General features: G+C 42.3%; 4 protein-coding genes across 8 annotated transcripts; 1 reads left to right on the forward strand and 3 right to left on the reverse strand.

The window, feature by feature from the left end:
• Positions 1 to 335: 335 nt before the first annotated feature.
• On the reverse strand, positions 336 to 6,251 carry LOC100828814. Of its 2 annotated transcripts, XM_010236501.3 has the most exons (5): positions 6,034 to 6,251; positions 3,632 to 3,700; positions 2,801 to 3,471; positions 2,241 to 2,327; positions 336 to 2,127 (listed from the first exon to the last, which is right to left on the reverse strand). In XM_010236501.3, exons 3-5 carry the CDS (start codon positions 3,134 to 3,136, stop codon positions 838 to 840), a joined length of 1,713 nt encoding a protein of 570 aa, XP_010234803.1. In that variant the 5' UTR covers positions 3,137 to 3,471; positions 3,632 to 3,700; positions 6,034 to 6,251; the 3' UTR covers positions 336 to 837. The 2 variants fall into 2 exon arrangements, with proteins under 2 accessions (XP_010234803.1, XP_003574022.1); XM_003573974.4 differs by lacking the exon at positions 3,632 to 3,700.
• A 1,910-nt stretch (positions 6,252 to 8,161) lies between these two features.
• On the forward strand, positions 8,162 to 12,096 carry LOC100842867. 2 transcript variants are annotated; one of them, XM_014900610.2, is made up of 7 exons: positions 8,162 to 9,626; positions 9,801 to 9,918; positions 10,001 to 10,044; positions 10,305 to 10,415; positions 10,929 to 11,021; positions 11,105 to 11,160; positions 11,643 to 12,096. In XM_014900610.2, exons 1-7 carry the CDS (start codon positions 9,547 to 9,549, stop codon positions 11,705 to 11,707), a joined length of 567 nt encoding a protein of 188 aa, XP_014756096.1. In that variant the 5' UTR covers positions 8,162 to 9,546; the 3' UTR covers positions 11,708 to 12,096. The 2 variants fall into 2 exon arrangements, with proteins under 2 accessions (XP_014756096.1, XP_010234801.2); XM_010236499.3 differs by having other exon boundaries at positions 8,179 to 9,626; positions 11,105 to 11,223.
• A 1,095-nt stretch (positions 12,097 to 13,191) lies between these two features.
• LOC100829116 (50S ribosomal protein L11) lies at positions 13,192 to 15,546 on the reverse strand. 3 transcript variants are annotated; one of them, XM_003573975.4, is made up of 2 exons: positions 15,388 to 15,546; positions 13,192 to 14,019 (listed from the first exon to the last, which is right to left on the reverse strand). In XM_003573975.4, the coding sequence occupies exon 2, from the start codon at positions 13,982 to 13,984 to the stop codon at positions 13,520 to 13,522; it is 465 nt and encodes a 154-aa protein (XP_003574023.1). In that variant the 5' UTR covers positions 13,985 to 14,019; positions 15,388 to 15,546; the 3' UTR covers positions 13,192 to 13,519. The 3 variants fall into 3 exon arrangements, with proteins under 3 accessions (XP_003574023.1, XP_003574024.1, XP_024317737.1); XM_003573976.4 differs by having other exon boundaries at positions 13,192 to 14,002; positions 15,388 to 15,542; XM_024461969.1 differs by having other exon boundaries at positions 13,192 to 14,420; positions 15,388 to 15,542.
• Positions 15,547 to 16,486: 940 nt separating this feature from the next.
• LOC100829617 (pre-mRNA-processing factor 19) lies at positions 16,487 to 23,297 on the reverse strand. Its single transcript, XM_003573977.4, has 18 exons — positions 23,117 to 23,297; positions 22,928 to 23,013; positions 22,780 to 22,851; positions 22,509 to 22,571; positions 21,873 to 21,959; positions 20,721 to 20,862; positions 20,520 to 20,638; positions 20,168 to 20,284; positions 19,861 to 19,956; positions 19,708 to 19,767; positions 18,753 to 18,827; positions 18,146 to 18,250; positions 17,948 to 18,064; positions 17,777 to 17,854; positions 17,601 to 17,697; positions 17,325 to 17,376; positions 17,015 to 17,085; positions 16,487 to 16,930 (listed from the first exon to the last, which is right to left on the reverse strand). The coding sequence occupies exons 1-18, from the start codon at positions 23,127 to 23,129 to the stop codon at positions 16,797 to 16,799; spliced, it is 1,584 nt and encodes a 527-aa protein (XP_003574025.1). The 5' UTR covers positions 23,130 to 23,297; the 3' UTR covers positions 16,487 to 16,796.
• Positions 23,298 to 23,373: the final 76 nt, after the last annotated feature.

Here is a 23,373-nt window from a genome sequence, read left to right on the forward strand (position 1 = left end):
TCATTTGTGATCCGTCTTGATAAGCATCAAGAACTGCTGTGTGCAGACTATCTTCAAATATAAAATGGATGCAGCAATAACTCAAGGGCATGCGTAGAACTTCTTCGGCAGGGGTATTGTTGAAAACCAATCTGGCATGATATCTTTGTGAAGCATTGCAAATTACACCGTTTTTTCTGGCATGTTATCTTTGTCAAGCATTGCAGATTACACAAAACCACGGATGCATGCATTGTGGGTTATCACAGTAAAATTTTCAAGATCAAAAGCAATGGCAATCCTGAGATGGTATAAACAGTTAAACAAAACAGTGAAAACATTATTTGAGCATGCACCTGTACTTTGTTCTTCTTATCCCTCAGACACGTTCAGTAAGGTATTGGAATGTCGCATAGGTATAGAGCAATGTCTCCTAAATTTTCAAGAATTTCTAGATCTCGATCTTCAGTTTCACCTGATACAGCGCATTTCATTTTATCCCTGCTAGTGTAAATTCGACTATCAAGCCAAACCAAGTGCCTCACAGTACTACAGAGATGTATCCTGGGCACTAGAATATGGATAGAAATATGATCAGCAACTAGGGAATGAAAGTTCTGCTATTCTAAGGTGGTAACTGTTACTAGCGTCTAAGGCCTACTAAAAGGCTTGCATGACTGATAGGTAAATAACAACCCAGGCAACAAAATGTTTCTACCACAGAACCTAGAGACTGTACAAGGAACATCTTCACCTATATCATACGAAGGAAACATATGAACCAGTTTGTCAATGACCGGTTTTATTGTCCACGGGGTTCAGAGACCACAAAGATGGACAGCCTGTTCAGAGTGCTGCTTAAGCCCAATCTTCGAGCTCAAAGTCAAATACAAGACTTGTAGAATCCAATCCTGAAGACTCCCTGTGATGAGCCGCTTCTACCAATAATCCATCAGCAGGATGGCTTACAAAACCATCAAGAAGTACTTCATTTTGAACAAGACTGCTCTGGTAATTCAGAGGATCCAAAGTTCGGCTTGTTTGCGTAGAAGGATTTGTCTGAACACCAGCACATGTTGTATGATTGAGCAAGTCATGCTCATTAGAAGTCATCAGGTTTATAGTGGATACAACAGGCTCAGCGTGAAGACTGCCCCCCTGGTTAGGACTGGCATGTGGAGGTTGGGAGGGAGTCCTCGCAGGCTGCTGAGACTGCACAGTCCTGGTACTGTAATGGGAATCATCTAATACTCCCAGGTCCGATGCCACACTAGCAAGTATGTCTTGCCAGCTCTGTGTGGAAACATCCATTAGTGGTTCTGGCAGCAATTGTGTTTTCTGAGTCATAAGCGAGGTGCACCGTGTAAGCTGTGGTGCTATGCCATACACTCCATTGGAGGCAACCTCACAAGATGGAGGTGGTTGACCTTGTTGCCCCTGACATGATATTGGTGCACTGAGAGATCTCTGAGGAGCATTGTTCTGAACAATACTACTGAAAGAAGTTCTTTGCATAGCTTGAATTGGATGGGAGACATGTGAAGTATTAATTCTTGGTATAGCTTGAAGTGGCTGGGAGGATACATGTGGCAATGCCTTGTTCATCAGGGGCACGGTACTGGTTGGAGCAGTAGAACCAAATTGGTTCGCATTATGAATTGTGTGGCCTGGAGAAGCTGTGCCTGCTCTTTTAAAGCTTCCACGTGAATTAGTGTTTTGAGCGGTGTGAACATTGCTTGTACTTCTCCGAGCTATTGTCGCAGGGGATGCTCTTGGTGCACTGATAGCTTGTGCTCCGTTCAGCGAGACTCTAACTGAAGTGTGCCTTTGTTGGTTCTGGCTCGTAGCATTCAGAAGAGGACTTCGGTTGGCAAGAGTAGAGCGGCCGGTATTTGATGTTAAAGACGGTTGTGATTGTATGAGTGAGACTTGACACTCTGTATCCTGATGTATGAATGATGCCACTGTTGGGTAGACGATATTCTGACGTTTTTCTGGATGACATGCTGGCAGACTTCTGTACTTGAATGTTTGCCTGAGTGTTTTCCACCTCGTCTCCTTATCCGTAGCATGACAATGATCATTAAGAGATATACCTTTACCCCAATAATTACATGGAGCTGGAGCATCACATACAAAACAGTGGCACTGCATTTAAAAGTACCAATGAAATAGCATTAACAATATGCATTGTGTACTTTGATGTATATTTATTGTATCATATCACCAACAACATCATGCAGTGAATATTTGTTACTTACCATGCTACAATGCTTCACATGAGAAGTAGTGCTGAAGGGCAAGTTAGAACACAGATGGCGTGAATGAGGGAAGTCCCTGCACGCTACCTGCAGAAGAATAGACATTTGTCAAGGTAAATAGTAATGGAATGCAACTAAAGCCTACAGGTACACTGTAGTTCTATGAAAAACTCCTAAATTATCATTTGAAATTCAACATGGATTAGAAACAACAAATACTTATAGGGATATGAACAAGTAGACATGGAATGATATATGCACTTGAGCAAACTACTTCCTTGTTGCGAGTTGAATAATGGATCTTTAACCACTTTCATATTATTTGAATCAAAATGCATGTCCAGCAGCAGTAAGTACATGATACTAAATTAATATAAGCTCTGTAAACAACATCTGCAACTCGATTCTAAAGTGCATATACACATTCATGAAATCAGCACAAGGTTGTCATACACCAGCATTCATCTCTATCTTCCAACTGTCCAACATAACAAGGTACTGCCTCTATGGTGATATGCAGAAAATAAATTCTATGTATCAAAATGGAAAGGAAAAAATACCGGTCCTTTCTCTGCAACAATCTGCAATTCATCCGAGCTGCTATCTCCAGCACTTCCCTTCTCCCCTCCAATGGTAGTAGCCCTATCAGGATCACCATCTAGAACTACACAATCATCGTCATCCTCAGCATGATCACCACCACAAGAGTTGTCCTTCTGTGGCAGCACAGGTGGCGCGGACAACTCACCCATCACCACGAGATCAAAGAAATCGTCCCCATCTACCCTATCATCAACATCATCATCAAAAAGCTTCCCAACCCATTGCATTTTCCTGGCCATGGTGATGTCCTCCTCGTCGGAGCTGATCTCCACAACATCTGCTGCCGACCCCATCCACCCCCAGAGCCCTAACACAGCTGCACCCCGGAGTCTGGGCACAGATCGCCCAGATTGGCAAGAACTTCAGAGGACTTCCCCAGGAACCAACAAACCCCCGGCAAGACAATACTAGCCGGGGAAAGGGGAGCTCAAGATGTCGCCGCTCTACATGGATCTGGTACCAAAGATGGTTCCCAAGAACGCCTCCGGGGGCACGCCCAGCTCGTCAAAACGAAATCTTGGGTTTATTGGCTCGATCGGTGGTCGATTGGCCGCCGTCCAATGGTTTTGCCGCCGGAAAAGGGCAAAAAATCGGTGATTTCGGTTGCGATTGGGGATGAGGAAAGTGCCTGGAAGCAGGAAAATTACCTATAAAATTAGAATCAGAAAGATCGCGAGGGGAAGCCTAGTCAAGACTCAAGAACGGCGATTGCTTCGTTTAACTTGGCACAAGCAAGCAAGATAAAGGAGAGAATGGAAAGAAAGAAAAAAAGCAGGATAGCGCGAGACCTGGTGCAGTCTTCTCCCCGATGGAGAAGACGGGGAATACTTTGGAAGAACGAAGCAGAAGAAGCTAACCTGAAAAAAAAAAAAAAGAAGCTAACTCCCCTTTCTCGCCTCGCGAGCAGAAGAATCTACCCAAAGGATATCGCTTTTAATTCCTGCCTGTATTTCTTTCTTTAAATGCTGGAATTTATACTATACATATATTTAGTACTCCTTTCTTTTAAGACAGAATGACGCGCATACATTTGTTTTTTGAGAAATATAGTTCAAACGTGGACAATCATAATATGCGCATCCATTTCGATATCGAATTTTGACCAATGATTGTACCAATAATATGTATATTTTATGTTATAACTTTTTATATCCAAATTTTTTAAATACGAATCCAATGAGATAATTTTTGTAGCACTTAACCCTCAAATTATTAATTTAATTGTTGATCAAAGTAAAATCCCGAATTGTGTGTCATTCTTTGTGAAAAACGGGAGTATGAACCAGGTCAGGGAAAAGAAATCTCACTAAAAAAATGAATGTGTTAACAAAGTTAATGGTATTGGAGGGCTTGCATCAAGTTCAGATACACGGAGTACTGGTCGTTAACTTGACCACTCTCGATAGCTCCAAGTCCCAAAGCTTGTAGCGTGTTCACATCCCAATGTTAAACTAAGGGCTCACTCGGTTTAAAGAACTTCCACGGTAAATCCAAAGGACTGAAAAATTCATTGCAGATGCCTTAGGTTTGTGAAAAAAAAAGTGATCCTTAGGACTGCTATTGATTTTCTTTGTTTTTGGGAAAAAAAATGAACATTATGTACAACTTCCATTTTAAATAGAAATGAGGTGGGACAATTTCTGACGATGGCAGGTGCTATCCTATCGTCGTACTATATTCTTTCATTTGTTATGTTTTATTTTCCTCCAAACTGAACAAGGCATGATCCCCAGTCCAATGCTCCACCTTGTATCATATCTTAAGTATGTCGTCTAAACAAAAAATTGATGTGGTGCCCTGTTTAACGAACAAAGAAAGAGATATGATGTCTTAATCTAAATACAATTCTTATCGTTAAACCTAAAGAAATTCATAATTTCTCAATCACGAGACACAATAAATGAGAACCTATTTAGATACAATGCTCAAATACATACCATTCGGGAATTTCTATCTAAACATATATTTAATGTATATGATACAACTTAAGATACGATTGAGTGACTTTTATTACTCGTCAACAAGGTTACTTCAACTCAAATATGGATTTTGTTGGGATGTTGAGGTGGCCGATGATCACAATGACATTGCAAGAATTATTGACACCCCAGGCCAAAAAAATATTTGGACCAAAATAATTGGTAATAATTTGAACACATATTCAATGGTTCAATTAATCTATCCCTAATAATAAAGGGAGCAATGCTTCTTTGGTCGTCGTCCGTCGGCCAAATTTGTGTTTTACCCCTTTCACTTTTCAAGAATCAACCTACAGTCCAGAGTTCGGACGGAACTGGACTTCTCTGCAATTGTTCCCTCTCTCTGCAATAATCCCCTTCCTCCTTACCGACTAACGGCCGCCGTCCCATCCTCATCCTCTACGCGCCGTTGTGCAGTTGCGTTGCTTGCGCTGCCGTTGCTTGCTCGCATCTGCTTGGCGCTGCAGATTGCCGGCTCTGCTCAATCACATATGCTCGTCTCCCTCCTCCATTGCTTTCGTTGCTCGCTCCCATCTGCTTCGCGCTACAGATTGTCGGCTCTGCTCGATCACATCTGCCTGCCTCCCTCCTCCACCACTTTCTGCCCTGCAGCGGGCCCGCTCCTTCCCCGCCGAAACCAAGTGCGGCAGCCCTGGCCGTTGGTCCGTCGACTTCTCCTCTGCCCCGCCGTCCTCTTTCGCCAATCTCGCCAATCCCAACGTCGCCGGCACCTCCTGCTTTGCTTCGTCCCAGGCAACCAGCTGAGACACAACCCTAAGCCTGTGTCATCGTTGGCGGCGGCGCACGGGAGGAGCAGGCGACGCAGGAAGGCGGCGAGAAGAAGAGGAAGGAGAGAGCGACGCGGCCCAAGCTCACCTCTCTGACGCCGGTATGGGATTCGTCCTCCACTACTTCCCCAATGCCTTCAAACCCGTGCCCGGCCTGGTCACGAGGTGAGCTTAGGGGTGGGCGTTCGGTTTACACTGAACTGTTTGGTTCGGTTTCTTCGGTTAATACAAAATTCGGTTTCTTGATTTCACTAATCGATCTGTTTCCTTCAAAATCAATAACCGAAAATTCGGTCAACCGAAAATTTTGGTTCGGTTTCGGTTTTGACCGAACAAACCGAACAACTTGAATTAGGGGAAAAAATGCCAGGAACGGAACAGGAGAGGAGATGCAATCGAACGATCGGGAGTTGGAATCTCTACCCGGCGTGGCCGCTGCTGGTAGAGACAGCGCCGTTGTTCAGAGCACGGGAGGGGATAGAGAGAGCAGCCGCACGGGGTGGGAACGCTGACGCCGTTGCCGTTGAGAGGAGAGGTTCGGGAGTCGTCGTTATCTCGGGAGGCAGCACGGCGGCGCTGTAACGGGCTGTCGGCTAGGGTTAGGAGAAAGGTTATCAATGGATGGGGGGAAGGTGTGTCGGGGGCTTGGGGTGATCGATCCGGGGGATAACGGGGATCGTGACTCCCCACGCACGAGTCTGGACTCTGGACTGTCAGGATGGGCCGATAGGGATTGGGCTGGGAGTGGCAAATTGCTGAAGAAGCCCACTTACTCCAGTTATTCGGTTACCTCGGTCATTTCGGTTAATCCAGGACCAAAACCGAACTGACCGACATAATTTCGGTTTTCTGATTTTCTTAACCGAATTAAGAACAAAATATTTCGGTTTCGATCTAATCGGTTTTGCTTCCGGTTATTCGGTTCGGTGAATTGGTTTTCGGTTAATATGCCCACCCCTGGGTGAGCTACAGTTTGCCCGCCCCTTGTTGCTGCTTGCTATGGACGTCGCATGATTCGTGCTCGCATTGTTGCTCTACCTCGGCCAAGACCTCCCCGGGGCGTCACTGGCGCGGCGTCGTGCCACCTATTTTACTCACATTGAGTTTGCCTCATTTTGAGCAAATAACAGGATTAACAACTGCTTCATCTATCACATCGCGGCCATCTCTGAGTCGCTGGTGGATACTGCAATGGAGGTTTGGCTGCTAGGGAGAAGAAGGGATCAGGGAAACACACAAAAATAGGGTACACGGTATGTTTTAAGGCTTCCAAGCAACGAGTAGAGATTCGGTAGACACTATTAGAGCATGTCCAACAATAGCCCCTAAACTGAGCTCCTAAAATGGCAAGTAGGGGCCGGCCCTGATAAATAGGGGCTGGAAAATTGCAATTGTCTCCGGCGAGAGACCCTAAATCACAGCCCTTTTTTCTTCCGATTCAAACAATTTCATCCAAATTCACCTCAATTCATCTGAAATTCACCCCAAACCATCCAAGTTCATCACAAAGCATCCAATTTCATCATTTGTTTATCCAATTTCAACACACATCACTCCAATTCACCATTTATATCCAATTTCAGAAAAAAAAACAAAAAACACCAAATACAGAGAAGGAGATCTGCCGCTGTGGAGGAGGCCGGCGTCCATGACGTAGGAGGAGGAGTCGGGCGTCTCCTTCCTTGCGCACGGCCGGGAGGAGGAGGTGTCCTTCCTGGCCCCGTGCGGCTGGGAGTAGGAGGAGGCGGCCGGCCAATGGCCGCGAGGAGGAGGCGGCCCCTCGACGGCTGCGGGGCAGTGGATCTCGGCGGCGCGGGCCGGCTGATGTCCAGCCGTAATGCATCCGGCAGGGCTTGCTATGGTCCTGGGCGGCAGCGCCATGGCCAGACGGCGACGACGGTCCACATCGGGACGGGCGGCGAGGCGCAGGGGAGAAGCACGTGCGTGAGGAAGAAAGGCAACGGGAAAATAGGGGCTCCCTATCCCACTCGTGGGAATGGGGGCTCGGGAGAAAATTTGGGGGACCTGGAGCACGTTTTTGGCCTCGAGCCCCCAAATTTGGGATAGGATCCCTGTTTAGTTCATGGTTAGAACGATTTGTGCTGCTGATGCCAGAGGATCCACTTTTTTCTGACAGTGCGGGTTGATTGATAATGCATGATCATTTGACCTGGTCACCTGGATTGGTTGCAGTAGAAGTAGAATAGATATTTCGTCCTCTGCCCCATCTGTGGACGTCAACTTCAATATAATCTGATTGCTACATTTATTGCCCAGCATTAACAGCTTTCCCAACGTGGATGATGCCAACCGCTACCAGCTATGTATCTCCCGTCTGGTGCTTTATCAACACAATTTGATGTTCTATATTTAAGTTGAAATATTGTTGAACCGAATGTTATGGTAGATGCTGCTACGAAGTATTCATCATTTTCCTGCCAATTTTCTTATCTTCCAATACATGTGTTGCAGAGAAGTGGCAAAGTGAGAAATTGTTTGTGTCAAGGGAGGGTGTACAGTAAGCAAGAGTGGTGAGAAGAGAACAATTATTTACCAATTTGCTTGTTGTGGTTTTGGACACCGAGTCTTTTCTTGCTTTTTATACTAATAAATCATCATTATCATCATCATCATCATTATACTAATAAATTTAGTAACTTATTGAAATTCATTTCGATTAAATGTCAAATTATGTTGTTGTCTTCTCAATACACGAGAACTGTCGCATGTATTATGTTTAATGTGAAAGCAAAGATATTCAGAGGCCGTGGCAACGCACGGGCATTGTACTAGTATAAGGTAATACATAGAGATGACATATTACATAAAAGATGATACAACTAATAAGGTATTATATATACATGATCTAAACTAAATAAGAGTAATAACACGAAACAATAGAAATTTTGGGGAGTGAATTTGGGATTACCAGTTGGGGGCTCGACCTAGAGTCACGGATTAGGGAGTAATTGGGGCAGAGCCATGTGCGGCCAAGCGAAGGCTGGCGACTAGGACGGCTGACTACAAGCCTATGGTTGTCGTCCGACAAAATGCAGCTGTTGCGGACCTGGAGTCTCTCTCTCGCGACTCGCCCTAATTTGCTCCCGATTCTCATGAAGTCCCGAGTCAACGGGTCTCATGTGTGTTTCATTGTTGGTATGTGTCGGTGCTGGGCTGATGGAGGGATGCAACGCCGGTGAAGTGGAGAAGGGACAAAAAGGAGGGACCGAGAGTGGGGAAAAGGAGACAAGGAGGGTTTCTTCAAGAAGAAGGGGGTTTCTATAAGATTTGTCTTCATCGTGTTACCCCTCGTGTGGGACCATGCCGACCTAACAACGGTCAAAGTGTCACATAAGCAAGCAAGACTCGTCCAATCCTATTTGAATTTGTGATCCATTTAATATAGAATTAAAACTTATAGGAGTACATGCATTTTGAAAGATTTAGAGTTAGCTTATAACAACTTTCAATAGAATTACGAACAGGGGTGTCGTTCTCCCATTGGAAAAACTCGCCGTTATAGCTTCGGTACATATTCTTTGTCTCCGTTAGGTAGTGTTTAGGTAGTGTTTGGTTCCAGAGCAAAGGAGAATGTAATGAAACGGTTCTATTTTTATAAGAATGAAATGTAATGAAAATGTTTTAAACACTTGAACCACTGGTTTCCACTTGAAACCATCTGATTCCTAATTTATTTTTTAAAAATGGAATAGTTAGGCAATTGAATTTTTTTTGAAGAACTACATGATTTCATTCCATTTTTCTATGTCCTATGAACCAAATACGTGAATTATCTCAACTTTCGGAACATTCCGTTTCCACCACAACCAAACACTACCTTACTTACGCTGTTTCATTCGGTCATTCCACCGAACACATCGCCGGCACCGCCTCCTCCTCCGTATTCCGGCAACTAACGCCCCCTCGATTGCGCAGATGTTTTTTCCCCGCGCCTCCACCGCCCCACCTCCGTTTGACGACGCCCGCATCCTCCTCCTCTCGGGACCTCCATGCTGGTATGTGTCTCACAATTTTCTTGGGCTTGTTCAAGCTTGCTCCTTTCCGCCATGCGCCGGATCAAACCGAAGCCGCCGTCGTAGAATCCGTGCGTTTCATCCAGTACGTACATCTGTGGATTTCTTAGCTTACTCCTCCCGTGCGCCGATTTTGTTGCCTTGCTGCTAGAACAGCGGGAAGACCTCGCTCCTTTTCCAGTTCGCGATAAACCGTGCGGCGGAGAGCGGCCGGGATGTGGTGTTCATCTCCAGTAGGGGGAGGTTGGAGAGCAATCCCCCTTTCTTGTCCCAAGTGAGAAGCCTTGCTTGCCAGTTCTGCTAATGGTGAAACTGAGTCGATTTCTGAAGCCACATATTTTTCTCTTTGCTTCCAGGATGTTAAACCATCAATGGACGTGCTTCACAGAATACAAATCAAGTAAGGAGTGTAAACAATTCATGTATGCGGGTTCTGGTTCAATGTGCAACGTGTCCACTTTTGAAATATCTGTCTTGAATCCTGTAAGAAGAATCAGATTATTGGCCACGTGATGTGTTGTCATTCTTGTCATATTTGCAGTGTTTTTGACTTTTTCTCAGACCAGTTTGAGTTTTCTCAATGTGTTGAAATACTGCACTCAGCTATTTCATGCCGTCATCGCTAATTTATGCTTAGTTTTTCGTATTTTATGCCTGCAGATACGTTGAAGATGATGAGGGGATCAGGAAGTACTTCGCTGCATTTCACCTGCTTGACAACTTTCCCGCTGCAGTCATTGTTGATGATTTTGCCGGGTTCTTCCTTGAGAGGTGTTTTTCTTTTCGTTTTCGTGGAATTAATGACAGTTACTGGGTGCACTGCAAACTCAGTGTCTGTGACTCAGTTTGAGCATTTTGGTTACACAAATTCCCTTATGGGCTGAGACCATGACAAGGGTTCACTGTATATACATTTCTTCTAACAACTTGACGGCATGTTTCAGGCCTTTGTAGATGGTCTAATGATGATAAGTTGCAAGTCATTTCTTGAGTGTGCTGGGTGTCATTTTTTGTCTCCTATCACAGCATATTCCACTTGTAATACCGTTCCAGTTGTTTTTTTTTTTTTGAAGAACCCGTTCCAGTTGTTTTACTGAAACCATTGGCTATATAGATCCCTGTTTACTCTGTTTTGTTTAGGATGGTCTGATATTACGGAAAACACTTATAGGTTTGATGTCAACAATAAAACAAAAGTGTTATACAGTTTTGTAATTTACTGAAATTACAGACGTGCAGTCTTGAAATTTTATGACTACTTACACTATGTTGAAACTGTAATAGGATCTGTCAGCAAAGATATGGAAATACAAGGGCTCGAGATCTAGCAATGGTTCGCACATTAGCTTTGTGTCAAAATGCTATTGCACATGCAAAGTAAGTGATGAAGTCCATCCCAGATCTTTAAATATCTCAATATTTCTATGTTGTTTAGACTAACATCTCAATCCCTTTCCTAGTACAAAGCTCGGAACCCTTGGATCTTGCAATCTCTTGCTCTCTGATGTACATCAAGGTGACAACCCAAGATCCTTATTTATTTACAAGAGATGGATAAGTTCCATATATACAATCCAAGGTAAATTGTAAGTAGGCAGTTGTTCTGGTTCATTGCTAGTTTTATTAAGTAAACATATTTATATTACTATTTGTCACCCCTTAGCTTCGTAACTTTGGTTCACTAAAATAGGAGTAGAACATTTTGCGCTCACACATAAGTCATGATAGTTGGTAGATTTGCTTTCTTTTGCCTTAAATCTCTTGTTTGATGAGAATGCCTGGGTGAAAATGCCGAAGTACCAACACGAAATAGATTGCCCCTGCATATTTAGTTAAAAAAATGCTAATTAACCTTAATTTTTCCTATCATGGATCTGTCTTTATTTCTTGTTTATTTTTAGTCATCCTTGCTTGTTTTTAGTTCATGACTGTGAACTGAATACAGGGTTTACAGTGTGTCAGTATGTCACATGATTTAATCTGTCCGTCTTTCCTCAGGTGACGGCCTAGGATCCTACATACTCAAGAACATTAGCAGTTCACAAAGTGGAATCAAGGAATGAAGAACAGCTAAATACTCAATAGCTCTGCAATATCTTGTTCTTGAGGAGATCAATGAATAATCCTTTGCTCTGTTATTTGACTTTACCGCGAGAGATTTTCAGTTCAGTTTGGTGCATGAGTTGATTGCAAATGTGAATTCTGAATATTGCCCTGAACAGCGATAACAAATGGGTTCTGATGTTCTATTCAGGAAAACAGAAAAGGAAACCGCATGCCTTTCCTTAAGAACATCCTTAACGGGAGCTGGTATCAAAGCACTAAAATTCCACTCTATTTGACCTTCAGTGTTAGTTTTTGCTCCTTAACAAAAAGTTGTAGGCTTGTGACTTCTTCTTTGAAACTATGCAAGCTCCTGACTTTTGTTCAATAGTATTGCTTTGTTAATTCATTGGATCTTTAGATGTTGTATGCTCCCATTAATTCCACCATATTGATCACTCCAATTCCTTTGGATATGCAACTAAACAGTATGCAATCCAAGGTGTTGGTAATGAATTAATTGTTGTCTGAGTCCAGTGGAAGACCTGATAACGGTAAGATAAAGTCCATATGAGAAAGCACCAAGATGAACTGTGAAAAATAAACTGCCACGTCTTTGTGTATGGAATTATCGTATACTCCCTCAGTCCCAAAATAAGTGACATGGATTTGTATAAGAATGGAGTGAGTATTAATTTAAGATATTAACACTAGGTAAGGTAGGATCATGTTTGGGATCCCTGACCGACGGATATCCCAATTGTTCCTGCTAGGACATTATATAGGAGCTCTCCCGTGCATCCATTCTCTGAAGACCTGAACCGTCCAATCAGGTTTGGGTCATCCTTGACCGATGGATCTCCCCATTGTTCCCGCTAGGACATTAGAACTAGGCACTGTAAGAGCTCTCTCACTCTCATGCATCCACTATCCTGGTGATTGCTATAGAAAAATTGGTAACCACTGGTTGATTAGGCTTCTCTCCGCAGGATATCAGAAACCCATTTAGCATTGTCTCAACGCAGCACTTTTACCTATTTCCTTTTCCAGAATAACAAGGAAATAAAGATTGGGAACCAACCCAATGCAAGAGAAACAACAAATTATCAGGCAAGCAGCAACCCAAATATCTTAGAAACAATTAAAACTCACATTTTCCACTTTTAACTAATATTCATCTCCTTCAGTACCAACAAACTTCATGGAGATTTAACTTTCATATTCCACGCCTCCATTTATTTGTGAAATTCATATTATTCTATCATCGAAATTGACATGCACGTATGCTTTGTGATCTAGTGTTACTTAAGAAAGGGGCCTAATACCAGAACTTAACAAACACTAGCATATTGTAAAGGTAGTAAAAGTTACTCTCTCCGTTCCTAAATTCTTGTTGTGATTTTAGCACAAATTTGTACTAGAACCACGACAAGAATTTAAGAACAGAGGTGGTACCAAAATGTTGCAGTTGTGAACGGTGTATGACATGTAGTTAGATAGTTCATCTGGGCAAAAAACTCAGGAGTCACATTATTTTCCATGAAATATCTTCACTTGGAAGAGATCGACATTGCAATATATTGTTGGAGACATATCCAGGAATCTCTAATTTCAGTTTGAGTACGAAGAAAAATAAAAAATTGCCTGGGATGGAGACTTCCAAGAAAATTAAGCTCAGGCGATTCCTAAACAAACACTAGCAGAGAGCTCAGTAAGTTCAACGATTTAAGAACTCCCATCTTCTCCCACATCAACTGAAAACTACAACTCACAAATGTCACCCAGGAAGGTGGGTCGGAGTTGTGTCCCTACTAAAAGACAAGCCAAGTTCCTCAGAGATCTTTAACAATCTCAATTCCCATGGAATTTGCTGTGCCAATGATAGATTTGCACAATGCCTCGGGCGACATATGCTTGCAGAAGGGATCAGCCTGCTTAAGTTTTGCAATCTCATACACGTGGCGGAGCGTCAGGGATGATACAACATTGTGACCTGGACGACTGCTGGCTGTCTCAATTCCTGCTGCTTTCTTGAGGAACCATGAAACGGAAGGCGACTTGACTACAAACTCGAAAGTACTATCCTTGTAGGCGGTTAGCGTGACTTGCATAGGAGTTTCTGCCTTATACTTCTGGGTCCTTGCATTGAAATCCTTGCAGAAAGCCATCAAATTGAGCCTATAAAACCCCAGTGCTGGACCAACTGGTGGTGCAGGACGTGCAGCACCAGCCGGCACGAGCAGGCGGATTGTCGCCAGTATAGGCTTCCGCACTGCTGCATCTTTCAGAGTTGCCATGGGAATGCTTTAATAGATCTGCAGCAAACAAGAGACTAAAAGAACTTTCAGCAAAGTTTCCAATTAGTTTTCGCAGGAAATACCGTATGAGAACAAAATATTTGCTGAAAGCAACATCGCACGAAGGATCTAACGTCTGCCTCCTGAAAGGTATTAACTTTTGAATTAATAACATACTACTCCCTCCGACCCATATTACTTGTCTCAAATTTGCCTAAATTTGGATGTATCTATGTTTAAAAAGCGTCTAGATACATGTAATATTTCGACAAGTAATTCCGGTCGGAGGGAGTACTAAATCTCAAGGATATATTTGTGATGTATCTCAAGAGCTCCAGAAAAGGTTAATGTACACAATGGAACTCTAAACAGAAGCAAGTTCCAGATTATGCTAGTCCCCTTCTGTTTCTCCATCTTTAGTCCAATCCAGTATAGCCTAGATGTGACCAAATATGAGGGATTGTAACATCTTATCAAAAGCTGTCAAAATGATTGGTGCAACTGATTGCTTTTTAATGATGAAATAATATATCTGGGAAAATGCAAACACATTTCAGAACTGCATATTACTTGTTCAAAGGTACATCATAACCATTGCTCTGTTGTAATGAAGTCACTTGGCTTGTCACCTCACTGGATCTATGTATTACTACAAGACGTTTAGTCCATATATCCATGCCAAAACTACAACACTAGTCACTAGTGGCATTCGCTTTTGGACATAATGGCATGGTTAGGATACATTTCCAACAGGCTGGTGCAATCCAAAAACCTGCCATCGGAGATTGAAACAACAAGAGTGTCTACCCTGTTTGACACAAGGACTGAACTATAGATTGCCAGACTCGGACGAGAAGACCAACTAAAACCATGTTATGTTATTCAGGCTGGGACACTGACTAGCAATACCATGCATGTACTGTATAGGGCAGCGTGTCACAACACACAAAACAAACTACACATGAAGTGAACCCTAGATCAAAGGAGTAATACAAGTACAAGCCCTCGTTAGAAGCTAGAGACATTGATTACCACGACGAAAACAAAAGGTTGGAGATTACCACAAGTTGTGAATTCAAGTCCCCATCCAACAATCTATCCTACTGGTCAGTGCTCACGCATCAAAGAAGGTTCTTAACCCTTTACTTGCCCCATCTTGCAGGGAAATCAAGTCCCCATCCAACAGTCTATCCTACTACTCCAATAACCACCTCGAGACAAACACAGCAAACAAGCCCGCGTGCCATCTATCAGACCAGGTACGGGAGGAGGACCCAGTAGGGCAAGGTAGGGCGGCCTCAATTTAAGGAGATGAAACGGGGAGCTAAAGGGCGGCAGCCGTTCGTGTGGTGATGGGAGGAGAAATCGGGAAAGAGAGAGAGAGAATCGAAGGGGAGACCAACCGGCGGTGGCGGCGCTCGCGCGAGGAGGCAGACGACTAGACGAGAGACAGAGCGAGGGGGCTGGGGCGCTCGGCAGTCGGCAAGTCGGTAGCGAGATGGGCCTGGGCCAGACCGCCAGAAGGAGGGATGAGTCCGGCCGCGACGGGCTCCTCCTCCTCCTGCTAATGCGAAAAAAGTTAGGCTCAGAATTCATCGGGCGACGTATGTAACGCAATTTTTTATTCGGCAAACCATCAACGTGAACGAATCTAAAACTGGTGCAGATCGGCGAAATCATAACTCTCGCTTAAACATGTTTTTCACATGGTATCTCATGATGTATTATTTTTTATTCTCACCTCTCATTTAGAACGGACGTTTTAAATCTGATTGCACGGGACGAGGATTTGCAATATGCACCGAACGAAGGTTTGCACTAGATATGTCGTCATTCATCTTACCAGAAAAGAATTTCATTTCCGTTTGTGAACTTTTTCTATTTTCTCATCTTTTAAACCATGGCTTGTGAAGTGTTGCTTCCCTGACTTTTTCATGGCATCGATTTAAATCATGTCTCATGAAGTGTTGCTACCCCGACTTCTTCGTGGCATCAATTCCAATGAAGTGATTAGAGCTTCCAGCTGTCATCACATCCATTTATTTGGAATCTAATGGATATGATTAGTTTCACTAGATAGAAGATTTCACCTCATATGTTCCCAATTAATTTCGAGCTGTAGTTGCTCGTAGGTTTTTCTACAAACTTCATCAAACTTTAAGAAGATTGACTTACGACAAAGTGAACTGAACTACTCTTCAGCGAGTCTGCAGATCATGGTAATTTATAGGGCAGAGCTTAGCGCAGAATTTATAGCACTGGAAGTATGCAATTTGCATTGGACGTACGCAGTTATACAGACAAACATGATAGAATGTTGAACAATTTCAAGAAGGCAACTGAAATTTAAAGACAACATATGCACAGTCCGGAACGATCATCAAACACCACTTAAACCAAGACCAACTCTCTCGAAAAAGAGAACTGATACTAGTCAGTAGTCGCCGGATAGCAAATCGTGTAGTGGTAGAAACTGCTGCATATTTTCTTAAAAAATTGCACTGATGCATCAAATAACGGATTTTTGCCCGAAAGATATAAGAAACTTGCACATTCTAGACTCAAGTGACATGTCTGCAGGCCGAGTACTTTGCTACTGTATTCATCTTAAAAACAAATCATAACATCAGAAAAATTAGTGACGCCTACAAAATACAATAATGGCGCAGTCTGTTTTACATCGGCTGACGTCCACGTCATTACTCCCCAAGGACCCTGCTATCCTCTTGCAGTGTGCCTCAACCCATCCATCCATTGTCAGAAGACAGCGCAGGGACCATCAAATACGTAAATCCAGGTACGCTGGATTTACTCACTCTGCCGATGGTTTTGCATCATCGTCCATTTGATCTTCACCAGGAAGCCCAAATATCCGCAAGTTACGGTCCATAGAACCTACTGCGATATACTTAGAATCGGCCCCAAACTTCGCAGAAGTCACTTTCCCTGTCAAAGGACAAATCACGAGAACAAGTTTAGTGCACATCAATCAAACATGCCAATTCAAACTGGGACATTGGAGGTGCAAACCTGTTCCTGACAAATCTGGTAATGTCTTGATAAGATTCCATTCAGTCTTAACATTAGCTACTTGGTAAACCCTGCAACCACTCAAAGGACACACTAAATATTTAATTTTCCATTATAACAAAATTGAAAGGAGGGATGGTTGTTCTTGCATACAAACTCATATTTAAATGAATTGTAATATAAGACGTCCACTATTTGAAGTTACACAAGTCGTCAGTCACACAACTAGGAGGACAAAATAGCATTTCTAGATCTATGACAATTTCCCATCCAGTAGCAATACCGGTATGCCAGGTAATGGAGAACATACCTTATATCCGAACCAGCAACGGCAAGATAGCTTCCGCTAAAATCAAATTCAACTGCAGAACAACAGGGAAGTAGTCATATGCACCATACAATTGAACCCATATCAGGAAAGCAGACATGCCTAATACAGTCCTAGACAACAATGTAATAACATATCAACACAGAATTTAAATGAGTCTAAGGGAATCTGGACCACTACCTATAGCCTTGCACATACGCAATTCACAACTCTATAGTTTGTATGTGGAGCACAAAAGTGACATACAAAGTCCCTTACCAGAATTTGTCGGTGTGTCTGAATCATATGGTGAGAAAGTCCTAAAATTTCTCAATTTCCGTAGATCCCAAAGCTTGACACCATCAAGAGCGGCAGTCTGCAAGGGGGGTGACAAACATATCAGGATAACAAAAGCATTCAGCATTGGGTACACTGCTTGGTGGAAACCTGCATACCGCTAGGAAGTAACCATTTTCAGAGAATGACATGGCAGTGACTGGTCCAGCATGCCCCTCAAACTTTGCAACATTTGACTACAGATAAAATATGTTCATTAGGAAAGATATTTCAAGAGCAGACATGCATGACCATCTGAAACATATTCTTGAAAACAGTGCATTTTCAACCTGAGTCTTGACATCCCAAATTTTGACAGCAGCATCAGTAGTTCCTGTTCCAAGGATAAGACCATCTGGATGGAAAGACGCAGATGTATATCCCTCTAGTCCTGAAGCCTCACCAACCTGATAAAAGGATTTTCAGCATTGCATACACATGTAGAGTGCACACGTAGGAATTGATGATTGTAGCCTATGTGAATGGACCTGTGAGAGGCAATAACCGGTTGAAATATCATAGAAACACCAAGTATTATCCCTGGCAGCAGTCACAAAGTACTTCTGAGTCGCATGAACTGTAACAGCTTCAATCTGAGATTTAAAAAATAAATAATCGAAATCAGAATTGTTCAACCTGAGGATTTAAAAGAGTTCAAAATGACAGTCTATAAACAAAACATTATCGACAATCAAGGATCACAATGATTTACATGAAATGTAGTGCACGGATGAATGGGGAATTTTTCACATGTAAAATGAACTGCAACAGCTAAGGGTGCAATGGGCAAGAAAACTTGAAGACGAGTGAAAATTTGTATCAAGGATAATATAGCTACATCGCCCTTGATTGTTCTTCAAGTAGAGAAGTAAATCAAAAATAGGAACACCGAAAACTTTGCCACGATTATTAGTTTTGTAAATGTTGAGAAATCTAATATAATGACAAGAAAATGGTACGGAAAGGAATAATGAATATTGCATGCAATGAGTATCAGCTGTCCTTAAACTGCAATCCTGAAGACAGGAAATTATAGCCTCAAGTGGGCAGGATCTGTTTTGGAGAAGCAAGATCACCTAAATAGCAAATACTAACCTCGGCAGTATGATCTTTCAGTGTATGGATGCAATTATAGTTTCCCTCCTCGCTTCCTTGCCAAATCCGAACAGTCTGCATTTTTTGCAAACTGGTCAGTGGAGACTTAAACTACCAAAACTGGTATCATCATATAGTTGAAACTTAAAACCATAATAAACTGATGATTTCTCAATCTCTTGCTTATAGTAGGAGTAACATCAGCAGGTCAGTAGAAACCACAGTACAACGATTTTGACGATTCATAGGTGAGCAGGAAAAGGAAATATTCCCATGACTTAGAAAAGCTGCTGGTAGTACATACAGAAGTGGGTGGTATAGCCTGTAAGTCAACATAAATTTTCTAGCATGTCTCTGTTTGAAGAAGAAAACACATGAGCCAAAGCATCATAATATTAAATCCTTTGCAGATAAACCAACTCACATGTGAAACCCCCTGAACTATTCACCATATACTTATATGATAGTCCAACCAGCAGCATACTGAACTCAAGAAAATGTTTAGCAGTTTGAGCCATACCCAACACAGTCCAGTAAGAAATCAGAATATCAGTCGGCCTAAATCAAATCCAGAAGTGCCATACCCAACTCAGTCTTGATTGAGTTGGATCATTTTTGCAGTTAATATCAAACTACGTACACTACTACCAACAATAATGCATATATAAGTTGATGCATGCTGCTGGCAAAAGAAGTACTATTACTAAATTTTAACCTACTTTGTCCATTTCACAACAAAAAACCCAAAATGGTTCTCAAACCATGGTGATCATGATAGATATAAAAAAAGGAAAGGCCATTGAGTAATCTTATGCACAAATTAACTGAGTGGAAGCATTCAAGTAAACCACCACCACAATTACTAAATGACGTAGTCAAGCAGCTAATAAAATCAGCATGTGGTTATTGTATTCATTTTTCCGTCACTAATTAAACGCATCAGAAAGCGGCATACCTTATCTGCTGATCCAGTTACGACGAGCTCGTCCCGAGGAACAAATTTCAAAGTGGTTATCTGTGAGTTAGGAAGTTCCAGTTTTAGGATTGACTTTCAAAATATATGAAAATAATGAATAGAGGGTGCATCAAAAACACATGGGATAAAGACCTTCTTGGAGTGACCAGAAAGTGTGGACAGGATTTGACCAGATGGCCTATCAAAAAGTACTGCATTTGTGTCAATGCCGCCAGTTGCAATAATGTCCTGTTAATCCAGTACACGAATGATTTAATCAGAACACAGCATCAAAATAAATGGAACCATCTATGTGCAACATATTGCAATGCAATATGTCATCAGACACGAGTAAATGCATTGATAATATGTTATCTAATCACATTGTTGTGTAACCTTACATCCAGTTTAAACCAACAGGATAAGCACATAGCAAAGCACGGGAAACTAACAATCCAACCTTTGAAGGATGGATGTCCATAGATAAAATGCCTGGCTTGTTTGTCTTGTGGAGTGGATGACTAGAAATTTGAGTATATCTCTCCAGTGCGTCAATTTGTGCCAAACTTGGGGGTACCTGTGAAGACAGAATTGTTCGCTCATTCACCAATGAAGTCGTGAAACATGATTAGATCTACAACATTGCATCACATAAGTTAAAGCTAGCTCACTGCATAATGTGGACAAAACAAGCTAACTCTCTTGAGAGGTCATCATTAAAACAAGCCAACTCTCTAGAGAGGTCATCATTTTACCAACACATATTAGAGTTTTGACTGTTTCTATTTGTAGCTATAGAGCAGGGTTTGTACCTGCCGTTTCTTACGCTGTGCAGAAAGCATGGTATTGCACTCTGTTAGTTCATCAATCATCACAGGATTGATACCAGGACGAATTTTCTTCCCATCAGGGCCAATTTCATCTTCCATTGCTGCATCCAATAGAGCTAGACTGAGAGAGAAAAAAAAAACTAGAACCAGAAATATACTTGCAAAGCTTGAAACAGTAGGAACCTCTTTTTCCATTGGAAACAACAGCTGCAGGTACATCTCCTGCCATTGATGCAGGAATCTGTCTCTCGGCTAGAGCCAAAAGTGCTCTAGATTCATCCCTTTCCTTCTTTAATCTGGCTATAACACGGCAGGCAGCATCATGCTGGAAGGGGCAAACAAGAAAAACTAGTAAACAGATAATAGATGGGAGGGTAATGTTCTTTCATGCAAGTTTATGACAAGATGCAAAAGTAAGAATGAATATATAACATTCATATCACATTTCCGCAGAGGATCCATGCAGGATAAAAGCAGAATAGCTGTCAACATCAGTACATGACCTATCAGGGCAGATTATATTTTACTCCTTCCCTTTCTTATTACTCCCTCCGATCCATAATAAGTGTCTTGGATTTAGTACAACTTTAGTAGGGAGTACATGTTATTCTATCTTCCTATTTTTGTTTCTAAATAAATTTTACTCCCTCCGATCCATAATAAATTGTTGTCATTCAACGACAACAATTTAGGATCAGAGGGAGTATTTTCTACAATTTCAAGATTTATTTGCATACCCCTCCCTTTTGGCTATTTCAAATGCATATCTTATTTTTTTGCAGAGTGCAGACCAGTCTAATAACTAGGGCATACTAGAATCAACGGCATAAAACCAGATGTTATCTACAGGTAATCATAACGAGTAGTTGACTACAACAAGAACCCAATTTGGTTATAACTAACTAATTAGTTCTGACAGCAATTTTCTGGTAAACTTCAGATAGACAGGTCAACACATAACGGACAAAATTACTTACCCCTTCATCACACCACATGTTCAGGTGAGCTAGAAATAATTTGTCAACAATTACTTTGCACATAAGCACAACAGGAAAAAAAATCCTAGTGAATATACCATGACCATATCTAAGCCAATTCCTAAAACAAGTAGCATCACTGGACCAGTGGAACATTCTCAAGAATCCACCATAGAGAGCTCAAATTTCTCCCATAGACCCTTGATAAACCAAAATTTATGGTCCTGATGCCAGTAAATAACACAAATCAAGATTTTTCCACGATAACAGAAACTTTTGTGGAAAATTGTCCTTAATCTTATCCCTGCAAAAAAATTCCTTCGCACAAAAAGACTGTTGCATAAGGTTCAACAAAGACCTGGTACAGCGCATGACTAAGTTCTTGTCTTGCTGTGTGAAGCTGCTGCTCCAAAGCAAAATTTGATAGCATGAGAGCATCCCATTCCTGCAAAATCAGAGGAAAACTCTTTCTAGTGAGAGTATGACAGGTATCAACCAATGATGGTTAGGAATAGTACCATGCTGTACTTAGAGTTCACAGTAAAAGGAAAAATTATCAACAGAATTTAATGGTTATTCATATCTTTCAGCAGTTAACTGAGATCATTTCGACTCCGGAAAGCATGCAAAGTTACAAAGAAATGAAGCTACAGATCTTAAAGTACCAGTCTCTGAGCCCATATTAAATATGACTGTTGAGCAGGCAATTTCCTGAGCTCTAACTTAAGTTACATCACCATAGATGCCGAAGAATAATCCACTTATTTGGACTGGCTTCATTTGGAATCAATTACTAGCGTGTTGCAATTTTAGAGTCTGGTGCGCTATGGAGGAATAAACCTAATGTCAAACAGTTACATGGTGTTGCAAGAAGCCAGGAACTGTTCATTTCTAACGTTAAAAGTCTACGATAAGATTCACTGCCAGGTTTGACTTCGAATTACAGTATAAATATGTATGTTGACAAATAAGAAAGAACTTCAAAACCACTTACATTTTGAAAGATCCCGAGGAGCCCTGGAATGCTTGCAGCCTGCAAGGGCCTAGGCTTCACAACCTGCAAATAACAGAGCTGGTGATTTTTTTTTTCGGAGACTAGAACTACTCCGTGCTCTCCGAATATTCAAGGGTTGATATGGAATTTACTTTTAGCTAATAAGGTATATTGCCACAAATAAACATACAAAACATAGGACAATCCAACCCAACATGCTACTGAAACATTGACAGTTCTAATTGTTCTTAACATTCCAAAGAAGCATAACCTTGTTGGTCTTCACTAGCACGATGTCGTCCATGGAGAGGTCCTGCTTGGTGACGGGGCACTTCCCATGGTCCTGCGCCATCGCCACACAATCTTAGCGCAAACATGATAAAGAAATGCAGCGCAAGATCTATGACGTAGCTACCGACCTCGATGTAGCGCTCGATGAGCCGCCGCTCGAAGAGGAGCCCCGAACTCTTCGATACAACCGGCTCTTCCGGCACCTCACCGGAGACTTTGGGAGAAGCAACAAAATACGAATAAACGCACGGGTAAACGGATCGGAGAGCTAGGGTTTTGAAAAAATTGAGGAGGGGGGATGAGGCAGCGAAGCTTACTTGCGCAGATCATGGTGGCGATGGCGAAGGGAGAGGCAGAGAGAGCGCGAGGACGCGGCGCTCTCAGGTGGCAATCTCTCTGGGGGTGGGGGTGGCAGCGCGCCGGCGACGGGAGGAGGCGGCGGGTAGCAAAGGTATAGCCGCTAGGGTTTTAATTCGAGTGAAGTGGGAAAATTTTGTCTTCTCGGCGGGGAGTGAAATTACAGGAGGCGACTCAACCTTTACGAAATTTCAACCATGCCCTTGGCTTCATTTTG

This window comes from Brachypodium distachyon, chromosome 3, assembly GCF_000005505.3.
Source record: "Brachypodium distachyon strain Bd21 chromosome 3, Brachypodium_distachyon_v3.0, whole genome shotgun sequence".
Classification (NCBI taxonomy): domain Eukaryota; kingdom Viridiplantae; phylum Streptophyta; class Magnoliopsida; order Poales; family Poaceae; genus Brachypodium; species Brachypodium distachyon.